Here is a 19,447-nt window from a genome sequence, read left to right on the forward strand (position 1 = left end):
TACGAAAAGCAAGTCTTATCGTAGCCTAAACCGGGGCTGTAAAGCTGTAACCGCAGCTTGGAACAGTGGAGTCAAGCATTTTTAATGGAGCCGGACCCTTTAACTTCGATTGTTGCGGAGCTGGAGCAAAAGCTATTAACTTTCCTTGCTGTCGAGGTCGAGTCGGAGCTGGAGTCAAAAAACAAAAGTAACAGCTCCGGCTTCAATTTCAGTGAAGAAACTCATGTTATTGATTCTATGTTGACGAAACACTATGCGAGATAACCGATTATGTCACATTTTGAAGTATTTTTACTGAGCAGATTGTTTCGTCACAAACAATTAACAAAATCATAGATAGCCTACCTATGATAAAAAGTAGGGAGTACCACACTAAATAAGAAAATTCAAGTTTAATAAACTTGGCTGTGGTAGGCTACTCTACTTTTTTTAGACCTCTTGCAGTCATGCCAAATCTTTATATTTAGTAAGTCATTTCGGTCTCGAGCATTTTGCATTTTTTACAATTTATGCTATCGAAAAAAAGCACAAGTTCTTAGTTTAAAATTTAGTCTTTCAAAAATTTGTTGAAAGGGGGCCAATGCGCCCCTGCGTGTGCCACCATCAGGAATATCTAGAAATGCGCTTTTGATTTCCTGGCTAATTTCTTAAATGTTGATTAACTAAATAGTTTTACTATTAATTGTAACAGAAGACATTATGACGTCATATTGGTTAGTATCTCTGCATGTCTACATTAATACTATGTTTTCTTTCAGTAGTTTTATTGTTGAAAAGAAGACATCATATTTCAAAAAGTATTCACAAACATCTTCTATTTATTTCGTGATTGAACTAAAACTGAAAAATGGATACTGCTGTGTTGTGGTATAGGCGAAAGATAGGAGCATACGATTTGCAAATTTGGGAAAAAGCCGTTGAAATTCAAGAGCAGAAATTTAAAGGTATTGAAGTGCGTCACAAGCAAGAAACAAGCCTTAAGTCTGACCTCATAGACGTGGACCTGGTAAGAGGCTCTACTTTCAGTAAAAACAAGCCACAGCACCACGTTATCTTCATTTTGTGGTTAGGCTTAATTAGAATATTATTACTGCCAGTATTTTATCAATGGTGGATCCAACAAACTAGTCGTGTAATCTTTATAGGTTTCCTCTTTTTGTATAACTTACAACTTGTGTGTGTTATTTTATACCTCAATGGTTCCACAGAAGATTTCAAACTTGTTCCTGTCAGCGAAGTTTTACTGCCAAGCGTTATAATGCTTGTTTTGGGACTTATTCATTGCCAAGTAGTATCTACTAACTTTGCCTCTCCTTCCCATCAAAGTTGTTCGCCTGATTCTTTGTTGCAGAAACGTACTTTGTCTAAAGCTTTACTTGAACCGGCTAAAAGCACGGATTACAAACAAACTCTGTCATTTGTAAATTCTAGCGTAAGAAATATCGATTTCGAAAAAAAGGATAACAATTCTGATGGTGAGCCCACTGATGATAAAAGTGTCAAAGATTTGAATAAAGACTTCGACGAAGATGTGTTGTTGGAAGACATCCGAGGTGACAGTTGTGCAAGTGATTCTTCAAGTGATGAGGAGTGTAAAACCACTCAAGGGCAGCAACATCTTTCCAATCAAAATATATACCTGTCCTCAACTGCTTTGCTCCCTGGAAACAACCCCTCGTCTGACCACATCAACATCAGAATATGGGAAAACGGTCAGTGGCAAAAATGTGATGCGTCATTACTCCACATCGGAGGAATGATAATGAAAAAAGTTGACTCGTTACCGGCGTGTTCTGATGACTATTTCACGCTTAGTATTATCTTTCCGCTGATCATATCCATGGTTCCAGTCGTGTATCGCTTCTTTCAGTTACAAAGACAAGAAAATGAAATATTGACACCATTGTTGCTTTATGAGCAAACTCTGGTGGCATTAATCGGAAACGGAAACTTTAGCACTTCTTTTGTCATCATTGGCATGTTATTGGAACGTATGGTGCTAGCGTCGATATTCTTCATAATGCTTTGTGCCGCCCAACAAACTTTTAAGAAAAGATTTTTCTATGCAAAGTACTTCACTCACTTGACCTCAAGCAGAAGAGCTAAAAAGTCGTTAATTCCACATTTTCGGTTAAATAAAGTTCAAAACATAAGAGTCTGGCTGGCTTTAAGGTCTTACCTTCGACGAAGAGGACCTCAAAGGTCTGTAGATGTAATTGTTTCATCAGCTTTCCTGTGTTCAGTCTGCTTGCTGTGTTTCATTACTTTTCATTTAATGGTCTCATCTGAGTTGTTTACGGCCTCACTGATGTACTGGGATAGCCTAGTTATGCTTTTAGCCCTTGCCGTATTCATTTTGCACTTCATCACAACTGGAGTGAAAATAAACAAAAAGTATAACAGCATTTCGACCCTGTTGACGGAGCAAATTAATCTGCATTTGCAAATTGAAAAGAAGCCCCAGAAAAAAGAAAGTCTGCAAAGAGCTAATGGAGTTTTAACTCTGGCCGCTAAACTTATCAAAGAAATAGAAGAACCATACAACATATACGGTCTTGCCATGAATCCAATTTTGTATAATATCACAAGAGTTTTGCTTCTATCTGCGTTTTCTGGTGTAGTAAGTGAAATACTTGGATTTAAGTTAAAAATTTGGAAAATTAAAACGTAATTGATATGTTGAGTGATTTGCTTTAACAATAAAATCACTAAAGTCGGGAATATAGCCTGAGAAAAAATTGCCATAGGCTACATGCAGTAGCGTAGACAAATAAGGCTAGGAACTTTGCAACCTTCTCGAGAGCCCTAAGGTTGAAGAAAACACCGCTAATTTCGTTATCCACACTGCGTTTGCATCAATTCCGTTTTAATGTAAAGACTGCTTTTTTGAAAAAGTGGGCTATATATATACATCTCTCCTCGATGATTTACTTGTATTTTCTAGGGCTGTTCAAAGCGAACTTTTTCAAGCCGAAACGAAACGAAATCCTTTTTAAAGATTTTTGCTCCGAAACGAAATCAAGATGAATAATTTTAGGTCGAAACGAAATAGTTTGTTATTTCGAAACAAATTTTTTACAGCCAGCAGGCCATTGCTTTCGAAGTCAGCAGAAAATTTTAACCACCCTTCTTGCAAACAAAAGTGTGAGATTAGGAAAAGAGGTCGACAGCCAACATCTTTTCTCCTGCAAGCAGAACAAAACACTGAATTGCAGAAACGTAAACAACAAAATTTGGTAAAAGATCGGGATGTTTGAAAAGATGTCCGGGTAAGCCGGTGAATTTTTTTAAATTAAACAAAACTTCTACTCAAGACAAAAACAATGCAGTAGCCTACAAACAAGAAAAAGAATGAGCACAGTCAACGGAGGCTATAAAATCGTGCAAAAAGGGCAGGTGTCCATTGGAGTTCCTGATCGCTGCTCTGGGAAAGAGCATGTCACAAACCCTTGATGTGTTCAAGGATGCTCGATTTGGTATCATAATGTTACCAGCAGGCAGCAGCAGACCACAAAAGCTCGGTTGTTGTGTAAGTGGCTGGTATAGCCAACAAAATCTATGCCAATTTAGCCATCATTGAAAAGTGATTGATTCACTTTCCACCATTGTAATTGACACTCGTGACTATATTTGTTGGTGTCCGCCCCGTTAGCTCGGTGGTTACGTGCCCGGCTCAAGTTCGACTCTCGGGGTTTGCGCTTGAGCAACGCACTTTCAGAACTGCTCTCCATTCAGCGGCACAATAGAATAATTCCCCGGCAACAACACTTCAACAATCGGAAAACTTCACTCTGTCAATCTCGGTAACCGGGCCTCCGTCAAGAGCAGCCTCTACAAGTATGCGAAACTACCAGAAATAACCAATCAAAGGTTTTCTCAATCCGAGGATAAAGATTCAAAAACCAAACCGTATCCACTCGAGCGTTGCTATTTGGTTTTGAAATCGCCCGCTGGTACTTGATCTGAAGTCTTTGCTTTCTTTTGCTCTTACATCTCCACCCTGCAGCAATTTGTTCATTTGTTTGCTTCGCTATATTCGTCTGATAAATGTCCTTCCACTTTGTCATGCAGTTCTTATATTTCAATTGGCGTATCGATAAAAGTATCCGTCATATTTACATTCATTCAACGTCTGCAGATGTTGAATCAATGTAAATATGATGGGTTTAGTTGTCTGGGTGATTGTGATTAGTTGTCTGGGAAGTTACTGAAAGCGAGTCTTACCAACATAAAATGTTGAGGGAATCGGTTGCGGACCTTATTCGGGCCGCAGAGTTTGAGGGGGAAAAATTCAGGCGTCTTCCTGATCAGACCAACATCTGCATTGTTATCGTGTCAGAAGTAGAAATTGCCTCGTGGTGGCCTGTTTTTATTAGCTTTAATTATTCAGCTGAAAGTGTACCGTTGGGTCCACGTTTCTTCTGTGCTGTAAAGATTATTCAGTTCAGTTGGAAGCCAGCTACAAAGTAGACGACTAGACGTGTATCTCGTATTGTTATGTTGTGTTTGAAAATCACCTTTTGTATCCAGTTCAGTTCCAAGTAATTTGTTAAGCTCCTTGTTGTCTGTGTCGTATTTTAATTTCATCATCATTTCAACAAGTTCTTTTCATGTACAGAAATCTCTTGTGTTTATCATCAACTGAGCAAGTTAGTTTACCCTGCTCGTTTCCAGCGAAGAAAATACTTTCCCGGAGACGCCGCCATATATCTCTCGGCCTACGAGTAGTGGTCAGGGCCGTCGCTGCAGTCTCGCAAGAGTCAGATAATTCCCCCAGCCGCTACAAATCAATTACTTTTATTTTGGCGTTAGAACTTATATTTTTATGCCGCCGAAACTGGAAAGATTTGCATTTTCTGAGCCGCTCCTTAAACGGTTGTTGAGCAAGGTGTTTTTTGGTTCGACTCCGCAACCTTGATTGGAACAGACGTTTATGTGATAGAGTAGGGCCCAGCGTTTGTTAAGCGGTGCGCCGCAGGAAAATAAAAAATTATTAAAAAATCTTTATTACTTTTTAGCATTAGTGACAAAAAGTAAGCTTATGTGCTTTCTAAATCTGAGACAATGAAATTTTATTTTCAACTCTTATTTGAGGAATATCTAAAAAAGGAATTAGTGAGTTTAGTGGAAGTTGGTTGGTTTTAAATCTTTATCCTCGGACTGGCAAAGCCTTGATTGGTTATTCCTGGTAGTTTCGCATACTTGTAGAGCAGGGCTACTCAGCTGGCGGACCGTGGTCCGAATCCGGACCTTCTGGGTGTTGATGGTGGACCTTGAGCTTTTGGGAAAATAACCTCATTTCCACGTTTCAGGGCTTTTTTAAACAGATTTATACTTGGAGGAAGCAATTTTTACTTTGATTATCTTAGTGGCTGGTGGGCTTCGACCCCCAGAGTCCCCAACACTTTCTCAGAAATCAAATGGCTGGTGGGCTTCGACCCCCAGACTCCCCAACACTTTCTCAGAAATCCAAGCCGAGTTACACTTTATTACCTAAGAAAGTGGATTGGTACAGATAGTTTAACTTGTGTGTGTGCGTGTGAAATAACTTATAAACTTATTCACCGGACCGCTAAAAGTATTCAATTTGTCAAACTGGACCTTTGTTAACGTGTAGTTGAGTAACCCTGGTGTAGAGGCTTTCGACGCAGGGCCGGTTACCGAGATTGGCAGAGTGAAGTTTTCCGATTGTTATAGCTCCAGAAAGTGTTGTTGCCAGGGAATAGTGTTGTTGCCAGGGAATTATTCCATTCACTAGGTGCCGCTGAATGGAGAGCAGTCCTTGACGTGCTTTGCTCAAGCGCAAACCCCGAGAGTCGAACTTACGCAGCGTGATCTTGAGCCAGGCGCGTAACCACTGTGCTAACGGGGCTCGTCCATATAAGGACGACATTTTGCTAAAGTAAAGTCAAATTAGCAAAGTCTGGCAAGCGTAAGTCTCTCATTGAAACCTTTATTTTATAATGCACGAGAAGTAAAAGTGTGTGCCAGTTCTTTTTAATGTTTTTCGACTGTAATTCTTGTATGCTTTCAGGTTCTGTTTATTAAATGATGTGATATTTTGTTGATGTCGGATCTAATTTTCTGGAGCTATAGTGATTGCTTCGCAAGATTTTTTTATTTTGAATAACTTTGTATGATAAAGTTTATAGAAAAAGCAGTTGGGGTTTAATTAAAAGAACTACATAATATAATAATATGAAATTACGTAAACAAACAGCATGCTCTGCTTTGCAGCAGAACTTTTTTCTCTCCATATTTGCACAAATTACAGCTGAAATTGAAGATTTGTTCAGTTGTAACATATCATGCATCTTTGTCATTTTCGAAGGTGTAGCCGATTTGTCGTCGAGACCTGCTGATTATGTCGGCGATTTGAATACTCATTTCAGGGGTTGCACTCGGACACTCAGTTAGACCTGAACAAACAAAAATAAATTTTCCGATTTATCTCGGTGTTACGGACAATTTTCATATCAAACGTCACATAGAGCCGTTGTCTACTAAACCTGACGTCTTACGTCATGGACTGTTGCTAGAAAATAGCAAAGATTACATCATCGTTAAATCTTTAATTACTTGAACAGGTGTAAGCCAAACTTGAGCAGGTGTGAGCCAGGCTTGAACAGGTGTGAGCCAAACTTGAACAGCTGCTTGAATAGCTTATCATTGCTTATCATTATTACGTCACAGTAACTGCCTACGTGCGTTTGAAATATCGCAATTTATTCTCGTCATTCTTAAAACTGTTACTTGAGAGTTGGTCGAATATTTAACTGTTTGCTTAGTGCTTGCCAGCTGGACGAATTTCCGTCTTTATCCAAGTAATTTGTTTTGTAGTGACAAGTTTAGTGGTGCATCGCGTTGCACTCCAGTTTCGACGGCCAGTGGGCTATTTTTTACAGAAATAGCCTACAATTCTTAAATAGACGTTTCAGAAGAGTGTTTCTTTTCGGTCATTACATACAGACGAACGGATCCGGGATCTCATGTTACAATTTTCCCACGAAGAGATTATGGTTTACCGTTGTGACCATAAAAAATAAAGACGTGGTTTGTTAGTTGGTAGGCCAAGAAGCACTTAAAGCACAATCGGAATAAAAAACATGTAAAGTAAAAATGGAAATATCCAAAATAAAACTTCGTCACCAAACTGTTTGTTAAAATATTCTTTTAACTTCACCAATGACTCAAACAGATGTGTAGTGTGATGAAATAATTAAAAAAAAAATGGAGAATGCCACACTAAATTGGCAAATTCAAATTTATTAGAGGTTTCGCCACACAAGTGTGACTTTATCAGTAAACAATATTGTTTAAATAGAAATTAGTCTATATTTCTGTTTCAGTAAGGTTATTTGCTGATGAAGCCACACTTTACTTGTATAGCAAAAGCTCTAATTAAGTTGAATATGCCATTTAGTGTAGTTAGTTACTCTCAGCTTTTTTTCAATGTAAATCTAAAAAATATAGAAGAATTGAATAACAGATTATACGCTAGCCTTCTTTTTGTTCAATTAGATTTACAGTTTGATTTTCAAAATAACTGAATTATTAAACACGCACAGAATCGATTTCGTAGTTTAAACTCGCTTCTGGCAAAAAGAGAGAGCTTGCAGTTCTGATATGTACAATGTACATACTGTGCTTCCAGGGAAGTTGCTGGTATTGCTGAAGAAGGTAGGTAGCTTACAGCAACCTCGTGTAGTGTCAAGTGCTAGCGCGTTGTGACACTAAAAAGTTACCATTCCCTTGTAATGAATTCCACAAAACTCACAGATATTATATATCTTTGATAAAGCAAAAATCACTCAAGTAGGATACGGTATCGTTAAAGTATAAGCAGACCGGTTTTGGCTTTCATTTAAAATATATTTACCTTTCAAGATGCAATCTCTTACTTCCGTTGCTTCGTACATGAAACCCACACTGTTTCGAAAGACAAACTTGTCTTTGGGTACAGAAGGTAAATCAAAGTCATAAGTTTCTGTTTTACCATAATCAATACACACCTCCAGCTTGGTTGGGCACCACAGAGGAAAGCAAACCTTGAAAAAAAAAAAACTTTTTCAACCTAGTGGTTCCAAATTCCAATCCTGGGGTCCACGGACGTTTTGGGTATCGGTAAAGTTTTTATAACTTAGAGGATATTGAATAAATTGTTGAGTGTAGAAAAAGTGTTCATATTTAAGTAATGAAACTAAAAAAACGTCAAAGTTTGTAGGTAGCCTAGCCTACACACTCCGCTTTTTTAACTTCAAATCTGCTTCAAACGTTTGAAGTGTGCTGACTTTTTTAATCAGTGTTAAATTTTTAAGTTCAGGGGTGTACACTGTACAGCAGGCTTTACAGACTAATATCTTAGAAAAAAGTTTATGACTGCAAAAGGTTAAGTTAAGAACCTTTGCTTCAGAAGAAAGCTTCTCCGTTTGGCAAAGTTAACAAATTCTCTTGACAGTGCTCTCGACCGTAAAGTCTTATTGACGTCAAAATGCTTAAATGCAGCCAAACTTACAGCACTTATCAACCTACGGACGAAATATTTCGTTCTTTAGAAGCATATACAGTATAGCCTAGGCGTACTGCTATAGTTAGTTTTGCTGTAGTTAAAGTAATAAATGTGGTTAACTATTGTACCATAATCAGATGTGATCGCATTCAAAAGAGATACAGGGCCAATCAATAACGGCTGACTTTGTAAACAAGACATGCTGAGAGCAAAAGTTTCATACAAGACCACAAATTGCACATTATATTTTCTAATATTCGTTATTACACTGTACTGGTAGCAATGAACCAGACTTACAAAGTTGTTAAATGTTAAACAAGGAATAAACTTACCCTGATAGTGCCTTTGGTTCCTGAAACCAAACCTTCGTTGGCCATGTTAGCCAAAATAGAGGTGGTACAAACAGCTGTTCGATCGTTGGAGTATCGAAGAAAGGTGTGACATTGCGTATCAACGCCGGTCTGAGAAGCAAAAGAAACATTATGTAAGATGGTATGTAGAACGCATATTGCACGGGATGCACTTTGTAACGACATATATGCAGTTTTTTGTAACAAAATAAAATTGTCAAAATTTTCTGGGGAAACCGGCGCACCTCAAAAGATAAAACTTAACCACATCAGACCGACTTTGGTTTGTCGTATCCTTACTTGCAATGCTCATCAGGCAACTTAGGTTTATATTTTATCCATTTTCTAGACCGCTACTAATCTCATCTTTAATGTAGGCTAGGCTACGCCTTACAAACGTGTCGTGGTTCTGCACTAACACAGAAATACAAATCTGTCAACGTGTGCAGTGTGTAAATCTATTTAAGCCATAAAAACGCATTTTCGCTTACAAGATAATTCGTGATAGTATTTATGAAAAAAAAAACTAAAATGAGCACCATAATGGAAATTACAAACTAGGTCTACTTTTCTTATTGTTAGACTGCATAGGCTACTAATGGCCATCAAATGACCCTTTTTATCTAGGTAAGCCCACCTCTTTCAGCAATGTGCCTGAAGCCTTCACTTCCAATGGTGCTTCGTCAAACACAAATTGAGCAAATTGAATGGGATAGACACCTAAAAAACAAACAAGTAAACGACTAATGAATAACTTTAACACGAGTCAGTTATAGACAATAGCAAGATGTAGGCTGCATAGCCGAGTGGTGAGAACACTGGAACGGCAATCGAAAGGGCGCCGGTTCGACACCACTCAAGAGCATGCGGCTGTGTCTGTGGCAGAACACTTGAAGGCATGCCTGAAGGTGGACACGAAGATTGGCTTCCTTGCCTTCCCGTCCACTTAATCTAAATCTTCAACCACCGGGTGTAAGCCTGGATACGACAAACAATAACAAGATGCACATTATGTAGGTTATTGTAGTATCAAAACTTGATGGTGAATTAAGTTTTGCTGTGAAAGAAAGGGCAAGAAAAGCAATCTTTGTACACGCTTTTTCACGCCACAGAGTTGTGCAGCCCAGTGTGCAAGCAAATAACAATAGGCAGTTAAACAACTCGATAAGCGTTTCTTAGTCGTCTGAAGAAACTTGTTGAAAAACCTAACTCTTTTAAACGTGATCTCAGTTTACGTATGTAATGTGCATAGACTTTGCAAATTAGCAAAGAATTCCAGCAGACAGCAGCAACAAAAGCTGGATAGCTGGGACTACAGCATGGAAACAATGGACAAAAACCTACCTCTATCAAGTACAGCTCCTCCAGCTTGATCTTTCTCACGAACTCGTGGGGGAAGAACAGTGCTGTATTCACCGAACTGCGCTTGAACATTAGTGACTTCTCCAATAACACCAGATTTCAACAAGTCTTTCAGCTTTTTATATGCGGGGAAGAAACGGCTCCATAAACCCTGTACAAAAGAAAGTCTTGGGCAATCTATTTCTTCGCGAGCACAGTGTGGATAAGAAACAAGTAGCGTGGCGTCTAAGTTCTGTAAGGACAAGGGGCACGTGCCCCACAGTCCCAGTTAATAGATAAAAGTTCGATTTTTTCGATCGAAAATTGCCTAACGTTAAATTTTCATGCCAAAAAAGAGTTGTGGTTCTGGAGATCCTTCCTCAATCAAATGAGTCGCTCTACTGCAATAGACCTTCATGTAATGAAACATAGACGAAGAAATCGGTGTCGAAAAGCGAAACGAAATAATTTTTAAAACCGAAAAAAGTGTTGGTCCCGAAAAAAGTGTGGTAAACTATTTAAAGTTTTGGACTTTTGAAACCTCACAAAATTAAATTAACGATCTTATTATGACCTAATTTTCACCCAAAATTATAAATAATTTGGTGAATATCGATAAGAAAATTAATCAACTGATTGGAGAGCAACAAAAACTTTCATTTGTTTTCTTACCTCCATGAGAAAACGCTTTTGTGCTTTTGCAATAGCAAATAGAGCTTTGGTGTCAGCAAGAGTCGCACAAAGCGGTTTCTCACAAAGCACATGCTTCCCTGCTTCAAGCATCATCTTACTCAGCTCGAAGTGTCCCGTATGTATTGCACCAACATACACAACGTCTAAAAATACACGGAAGGTAGATTTGAGGTCGACTACCGAAGAGTTCCTATTTTTTCCCACTACAAGTAGATTGATATCTTCACTGGTAGTCTAAGCCTACAAAAACAGTTAGGCCTATGTAGTGAATATATTATAACCTTTTTTATAACATTGTGCAGGACGCAATACTCAGGCTAGTCAGTGCTTCTCAAACTTTTTCAGCTTGTGGCACATTAGAAAAAATATAAAACGCACGCGGCACACTTACAAAAGAAGAAAAGTTGCTTTAAAAAAAATATTTTCACGTTTCAATGCGATGGATGTGCTTGTTTATATCAATATAAGCTTCGACTGAAACGAGGTTGCATTGTTGACAAACACAATACCCGAATTTCATCGTCAATTTCAAGCAGTCTCTCTCGTTTACAACTTTTAATTTCAGTCAAAACAGAAAAGCCATGTTCACATAGATGCAAATGGCAATATAATTTTGATTGCTTTTGAACGGATCATGAAATAGAATTTGGAAGCAGACAGCCAAAACGCATCCAAGTTTTTTTGTGGAAACAGCGTTTGAAAAAATGGGTCGTTTCGTAAATTAATGAGCTGTTCTTCTTCTGCAGAAAGATTGCTTGATTCATTGCTTCCAAATGGTGGGAAGTAATGTTAGCAATAGCTAACAAAGCAGCCCAATAGTGACGTGGCAATTACCCTGCTGTATCGGCAATGCCATAATTGGTTTCATTGTCACATGTGCTTATTTATCATCTATTGAAGGAGTTAAAGCGCTTTTAAGTAGCATGCTTGTCTGAATGGCTTATTTTAAATATTTATACAGTTCTTTTCCAAAATTTCAAAAAGATTCGCGGCACACTTGAGAATCTGTGGCGGCATACTAGTGTGCCGCGGCACACTGTTTGAGAATCACTGGGCTAGATTATGCAAGTGAAACATAGCCTACAATTTTGCATGATAATTTGTAACGTATCGTAACTGGATTCCTTCGACCTACAGTCCTACACCATCGGACAATCTCCCTGTTTTTTGCAGGCATCCAATCAGCTGAGCTTCGTCGCGAAGAAGCCTCTTTCCTGTCTCTTTCTCCCCGTGCTATGAACCCCAACCACTTGTTCCACAAGTTTCTATGGGTCTGTAAGCCAGCAACTACGGCGACTGAAATAGAGACACCCATTTGTACGGGCCGCACAACTCTTGGTGAAAACCGCTGAAAACCAATCCATCAGTGAGGCTACCTGGACGGACCACCAATGAAGCTCGGAGTGAAAGAAAAACTCTTCAAGACTCCAAAGTTTCATCCAACGTCGGCCCCCACCCAACCGGAATGCATTTGCCAAGGAAGGCCTGAGTGCGGCTCAATCGCGTGCGCACTGGCGTCGGACTATTCTGCTGTAACATGCACAAATGGGGGATGGCTCCATCCGCGATCTGTAAGTGTGGCAAAAAGGAACAAACCGCTGACCACACCATCTGCAATTGCGCCATTTATCATGCACCAAATGGTGTGCGTGGTCTGCGTGAACTGGATGACGAATCAATTTAGTGGCTGCCAAATACCTGCCCGAACATCTAGATTCTAGACCGAGTCGCCGTCACTGCGCAAGAGTGGTAAAAGGCAGAGCCTTTCGACCCCTGGAGTGGCGAAGAAGGTTCACACAAAGAAGATTTGTAACGTCACTTTCCATTACAATTTAAAAAACATGTACGGTATCCTTTCCAAAAGAGAAAAACAAAGTCAGTTAATGCGGAACTTCTGGCAACAGTTGTGACGAAAATACCATAACGTAGACTCCAAGTGGGCTACAAGCAGGCCAGGCTTTGCGTTTCGTTTTCTAGGAGCGAGTGTTTTCTTTTGTCAAAAACCCCTGGTCAAAAAAGTTACTAGTGATACTGTATAATAAACTTCTTCGTGTATTTTGTAGCCTAATATAACCTACTTAACCAAGGCATGCACTTTTAAATAGCAACGTTAGCTGCAAAAGTTCTTACCGATATCAGGATCAGTAGCTAAGTCCTTATAAGCAGAGGAAGATTTTGGTATGGAATGCTTTGCTGCAAAAGATTTCGCATTCTCGATGTTACGAGCGGCGACCGCAATAATCTGAAAGTTGGTTGTTATTGGTTAAAGCAGTATGTAGGCGACTTAAAAGTTAACGATCTAGATTCTAGAATCTGTTGGAAGTTCACCTTCATGCACCCATTTAAGCGTCTTATACCAGCCGCATGCTCTTAGCGGTGTCGTTCGAGTGCCGTACAATGGCTTTCATCACTTGATTGTAGAGCCAACAATCTACTTATTGGATGGAAATAGACTCATTTTTAGATTTCTGGAGGAATGCTCATGCTGTGTGTATAGGCATATCTTCTGTTTTAGTAAACATTTTCTAATTTTTGTTAGTAGGCTACGTTGTTATGATGAGTCTTAAAAAAAACGCTCCCAAAAATAGTAGGCTATCAAACTGTTTTGAAAGCTATTGCCACTTTAAAACCCGCCGTACGGTAGCGACTTTTCTGGTAAAAATGACGCTCTAAAAAATAAAATCAGTTCATCCCACAAGTGTAGTGTAGGTGTAGTTTATACCACAAGCCACAACAGCAACCTTAAAACCATAGCAATCAATTGTTACATTTTTTTCTTACTTTGTGTTCAGTTTTCGGCAAAGCATTTAGAGACACAACGAAGTCATTGGAGATTTTACCAGCACAACAAATACCCCATCTAAGCAATTCACCTTTCATTTTTGACAATAGAACTGATCGATAAGCTAATGACTAAACAACTGAAATGTAAAATTATATGATGTAAAACTAATAATAACATTTTGTCGTAGCCTAGCCATAGGCAAGCTTACGCCATGATGGTTGAAAAAGATGAATTTAAATTAAGTGGAAGGGAAGGAACTGTTCACCTCCAGGCTTACCAAGCAATACCTAGCCAACCATTTTTTTTGCTCAGATCTGGTCAGATTAGTACACGATCTGGTGAAACCCTGGACCAGATAAAGTGGCTGTCTGGAAAAGTATCCTGCCAATGGCACAGCTGCATGGTGCATGCGTTTGAACAGTGTCGAATCGATGCAATATCGAGTGTTGTTCGAAACTTCTCAATAGCCTACTCGATTTTGTTGCCGCTTTCCGACAATAATAATAACATTTATCATTTTGCTCATTCCTGAATTGACAGCTAACCACTCGGCAGCAGTGGCCGAGTGGTTAGCGCGTTGGGCTCGCAGTCGAGAGCCTGCATGTTCGACTCCAGCCACCCGCACTTGCTGTTGTTTCTCTGGGCAAGAAACTTTACGATAATTGCCTCTACCCAGTGATCGATTTCGAGTAATGGGTAGTACCAAATTTAAGTCATAAGTAAAGTAGACAACCGGAAACAGACATTGCAGTCGGCTGCAGCGTGGGTCAGGTGTACGTCGGAAGGCGTACACCGATGCATAGCGCTCAAGTCCGTTTTCCCGCAATGCAGGATAAAGATAATAAAACAAAACAAACGTTTGTTGCTACTTCACTTCACTTTCACGTTACACATTTCTCAGTTTAGCTCTTTAGATTTATTCTACCAATTGAGCCAGCAAGACTCACAACGTCTTCATGTCAAAACAAACCCTCAATTTATTTCAGTTAAAAGTTACTGCGACTTTATTCTAAAATCTAAAAGTAGTTGTTACTTTGTTGAAATCATACCGAACATCTTCATCTGCACAAGCTAATACATACTGTAGGCCTATTGCACAAACGAATTTTCCTGAAACTTTCCAGATTGCCAAAAATAAGAATTAATCAGTAACTAGAGAATGTTTAGAGAGTTAGTTTATTCGGTCGTAAAAATCTGCTTAGTCACCAAAGAGTTTTGCGTTAATAATTAGAGATGTCCCTTACGTATTGAACACCGCAACACCCATTAATTGTAAAAATATTAAATGGCTGAGAAAAAGGAAGACGTTGCGAAATTTAACTTTGGGAAATAAGGCAATTTTGTGCTTTCGTTTTGTTCAAACAACTTCTCTATTAGCAAAATATATTCTTTTTACATTAAATAAATGTTTAGACACGTTAAATCAATAACAAATTTAGTGGAAACTTTTGAGAACGTGGCTTTCGAAAAACAAGAAAAATAAATGTAATTTTGTGAAACATTGTCTTACTCAACTGTTAGTTGTCATTAACGTTGAGTTTTAGACTAATCAGGCTATCCTGTAAAGCTGCTTTTCATCTTAAAATAAATCGTCAAACATGATTAGCCTATGACACAGATTTTCTATGATACAAACTTTAAACTACTATTATACATCATCATAAAGCTTTGGTAAAGAGTTTGCTTTGTTGAACCGTACAGATATATTTCTCTATTATACATCACTGACACAAGTCCGGTTACCACCAGTAAGGTTTTCGCTTGTTGAAGTGTTTAAAACCTTTAAAGTTTAAAGTAATCATCTGAGAACAAAGATTCCAACAGTGAATCATCAAATGACTTTATATCAAGGCGTTTAAGTTGGAGAAGTTATCCCCACAATAGGTACGTGTTTGGTCGAATAATCTCCCCCAATAGTTGTCAGTCGAGCGCCCGACTTTGTGCACAAAGAAACCGCAAGATCAAGCAACGTTGGTTCGGATCTCGCGGTGTGCGCTTGAGTCACGCATTTCATGGACTGCTCTCCATGCAGTGACATCCAGTGCAGTGCTTCCCAACCAGCAGAATTGAAAGGGGGTCCAAGGGGTATTTTTGGAACCGGGATGATTTCAGGGGATTACAACCTTTACAAGGGGCCCAAAAGCTTGAAAAAACGTCGCGTATTCTTTGGGCGTACTGTCTTTTACTAAAAAGTGTCTTTCGGGGCTCGATGATCTCATTGGTTGGTAGGCCAACTACACCCAAATTTTCTTCTCAAAGGCCCAGTTCCCAACCACTAGGTCGCAAGCTATATCGAAAGGTTACAGTTTACTATAACACGAGAAATTGTTGCATTATATCTACGTACCAATTATGCAGCAATTAAAATTGCACATTTTGTTGTGCTAACAATTTCAGTGCCCCTACGTCAGTGCTACTCAAACTTTTTTATGCCGTGTACCGGCTGAGCACCTTCCATCCCTTGGCGTCCCGGTCAATTTGCGAAAAAAAGACAAGAGCAAAGTCATTATTACTTTTGTAACAAATACACAAAAAAACAAGTAAAGAAACACTTTTATTAATGGTCTTTCGAATTTTGATGCGAGGTGTGCGCTTGCTCATTTGCAACCAGCTTATCCAATTGCGGTTCGATGGAAGACAATGCTACTCGAAGAGGAGCATGGATATCCAACGCGTTTCTGTGTTTTCCCTTTAAACAGCTCATGGTAGAAAAGCCGGCTTCACATAGATATGTAGAAGGGAATGGAAGCAGTGTTTTAATAGCCATGGTACACAGTCTCGGATATTCTGCTTTTATTTTGACCCAGAAGCTTGCAAGGGAGTTTGATTCAAAAGATTTTCGCAAACCTTCATCAGCAGATAGATCCAATAATTTATCTTTTAAATCGACACTTATATTTAACCCTTCTACGTTTACTGTTGGTGCAAATGGGTTTCGAATCCATTTATTTCCTCTTCGTGGATCTTTTTGTTCCGGAAAATAATGTTGAATACGTTCCACCAAATTTGACAAATGTTCTGTGGTAGTATCTTGAACACATTTTACGTCCAAATTGTCTCCAGCATCGTCAATAACAGTAGCTAACTTAGGAAACATGTCGTAACAATTTTTCGAGACTCGAATCTTCCATGCTTTCAGCTTTCATTGCATGCCGCATCAATTTTATCTGCTGTTGCAAAAAGTGAAGCATGTTTTCCTTGCATTGAAGTGTTAAGGCCATTCATAATAACGAAAATGTCAGTTATGTAAACTAGCAAAGCAAGCCATTGTTCATCTAGAAATAGCTTCGCCCAATCTGGCTTTCTGTCACGTAAAAATACTGCCAGTTTGTTTCGTAGCTCATATACGCGTGATAAAACTTTCCCTCGACAGCCAACGCAAACTAGAATGAAATAATAGTTGCCTGTGATCTGCTTGCATATCGTCGCATAAAAGGGCAAATAGTCTTGAATTAACTGCACTTCCTTTGATATAATTAACAATTTTTACGACCTCGCAAAGCACATCATTTAACTTCGTTGACAATTTCTTGGTTGCAAGACTTTCCCTATGAGTTATTATATAGACGTTCTGATCAACATAAAACAAATTACTCAATTTACAATTTCTCCTAACTGACCGCGTACCAGCAGCCAATAGCTCGCGTACAGGCACCGGTACGCGTACCGGCGTTTGAGTAGCACTGCCCTACGTCTTGCAAAGTGTAGCCTAAGTAGGGTGTTACGCAGATTTGAAACTTGTTAAATTCGGATAAATAGTAGCAAAGATGTCATTTGTGCAATTGTTACTCTCATGTCCTATGAGCTGCATTATGGGCTACTGGCTAAACCGGGGTGTGTCACTTCCCGCATAAACTCATCAAACTCTCTGAATACAGCACTCTCAAGACTGCGCTCTCTGCACCACCATCTCCTACGGCTACGTCTAAAAGTAGATCTTACTTTATTTTGGCTCTACGCAAGCAAGGAACAGCCTACTTCTTCGGTCGTTAGACCACTAAGCATGCGACAACTCAGCAAGTACATTTCAGCTACTGCCAAGTCAGCAAATGAGATTTACTTGCTCAGTTCGGACTTGCTTGGTCATCGCTTGTTAAACTGATTTTGCTGACTAGTGTGACACGCCAAGCTTTGACTTGCTCAGTTTCATCCTTTGTAAACTTCTGCCACTTGCTAAAATGTTGCTGGCTCAGTTGTCACTTGCTCAACTGCCATATGCTCAGTTTACAACTATTGACTTGTAGTAGACTCCTACAGTCCTACTCTTCAGTCTTCACTATCAGAGCACGCCTTCAAATCTCTCGTGGCTGTCGCTGTGAGTAAGTAAATCAAAAGCAATGAACAGACTGAAAAAGGACAACAGCAATATTTTGTTGCGTGTGAGCTTGTTTCCTGTTAAAGTTAAACCTTCAATTGATCTGATGATATCCAATATGCAAACTCAACTTTTGCATTTAATGACAAACTGCATGAGGATAGGCTACATTTTTTTCTCATTATAATTTGTTTTTCACTTGTTTAGTCATAAAATGCCATTGTGGGGGAGATATAAAAAAATACTGGATCGCATTGTGCAGGATGCATAAAAAAGACCGTTAAAGTGGGTCACAAACTGAAGAGTTGGGAAGCACCAGGGGCTCAGGAACGGTTTTTGACTGGGGGGGGGCAGGATTATGAAAAAAGGGCACTTTTGTTGTTGAAAGGCCAATTTTTTTATAGTTTTAAGATAAAATATAACAATTATGCTCATCCATCCGCACCCTCCTGCCGCCCTATTGTTCTATAGACTTATTGTTTTGTCATAAAGAAATGGCTGAGTGACTCTCAGCGTGATGTGTTAGGCTGCTACACGAAACTAGCTCAATGTGACCGTGGACAAGTGGTTCAAAGCCTGTGCAAGTAAATACGAAACTCCCAGATCTAAGCTCTCAAAAGAAGCTTTGTCCGTCCAAGAATGAAAATTCCCACTACCAATTTATCAGGAATAACGTGAGGGTGATTGCTGGCTTAATTTTACTTTGGTACCTTCCTGAACTCAGCTAACTAACCTACAACTCGTGACCTCACTGCTCAACCATTCCCTCATTTCATTGTCACCAGACTTTAAAACGATGTAAAACGCACAACGTGCGCCAGCTGAGTTCACACTCACATAGCATTGGGAAGCAAATTTACTATCAATATCAATGCCTAAAACCAACACTTCACAGGTCTGCTTTCGAACTTGCTGTTTGTTGAAGTGCGCAAGAGGAATTTATCAAGCGGAACGCCTTTTTTCTATGGTTGGAAAGTAGAGCAAAAACGAACGCGTGTGGTGGCGTGGTGCTGAGTAAGCATTTCTCATCTCGGTAAAGCAGTGACAAATCTGGTTCGGTTAGCAAATATTTAAGGATTTTGAAAAGCGTTGAGGTTGTTAAAAAACAAAAACGCGGCGAACGTGAAAAAGCTCGTTTTCTCATAAAAATGCCCATGAAATCATGGTCGCCTATCTTTTAAAAGTGACAAACTTGTCTAGGATTTTGACGAAAAGAGTCAGGGGCCAGCCAGTGGCGTAGCCAGAAAATTTTTTTTGGGGGGGGACCAAATATTTGATGAATTGAAGAGAACGACAAAGTGTTTGATTAAAGACCTCGCCACCTGATGTGCAGTGGCGTATCCTGGTGGGTCGAGCAAGGGAAGCAATAAAAGTGGTGGGGGGGTTAAAGCGTGCCGAAGGCACGCGTATTCTAGGGGGTCCGGGGGCATGCTCCCCCGGACAATTTTTGCAAA

General features: G+C 39.4%; 2 protein-coding genes across 3 annotated transcripts; one reads left to right on the plus strand and one right to left on the minus strand.

Moving 5' to 3' along the window:
- The first annotated feature begins 774 nt into the window (after nucleotides 1-774).
- On the plus strand, nucleotides 775-2,715 carry LOC145770337 (protein PHTF2-like). Its single transcript, XM_082581942.1, has one exon. The coding sequence runs from the start codon at nucleotides 848-850 to the stop codon at nucleotides 2,669-2,671; it is 1,824 nt and encodes a 607-aa protein (XP_082438068.1). The 5' UTR covers nucleotides 775-847; the 3' UTR covers nucleotides 2,672-2,715.
- Nucleotides 2,716-6,142: 3,427 nt separating this feature from the next.
- Nucleotides 6,143-18,095, minus strand: LOC145770768 (trans-1,2-dihydrobenzene-1,2-diol dehydrogenase-like). Of its 2 annotated transcripts, none has more exons than XM_082582485.1 (8): nucleotides 17,739-18,095; nucleotides 13,024-13,135; nucleotides 10,873-11,036; nucleotides 10,204-10,372; nucleotides 9,497-9,579; nucleotides 8,842-8,970; nucleotides 7,880-8,048; nucleotides 6,143-6,419 (listed from the first exon to the last, which is right to left on the minus strand). In XM_082582485.1, the coding sequence occupies exons 1-8, from the start codon at nucleotides 17,763-17,765 to the stop codon at nucleotides 6,307-6,309; spliced, it is 966 nt and encodes a 321-aa protein (XP_082438611.1). In that variant the 5' UTR covers nucleotides 17,766-18,095; the 3' UTR covers nucleotides 6,143-6,306. The 2 variants fall into 2 exon arrangements, with proteins under 2 accessions (XP_082438611.1, XP_082438610.1); XM_082582484.1 differs by lacking the exon at nucleotides 17,739-18,095 and adding an exon at nucleotides 13,675-13,835.
- Nucleotides 18,096-19,447: the final 1,352 nt, after the last annotated feature.

This window comes from Aplidium turbinatum, chromosome 5, assembly GCF_918807975.1.
Source record: "Aplidium turbinatum chromosome 5, kaAplTurb1.1, whole genome shotgun sequence".
NCBI classification, from domain to species: Eukaryota; Metazoa; Chordata; class Ascidiacea; order Aplousobranchia; family Polyclinidae; genus Aplidium; species Aplidium turbinatum.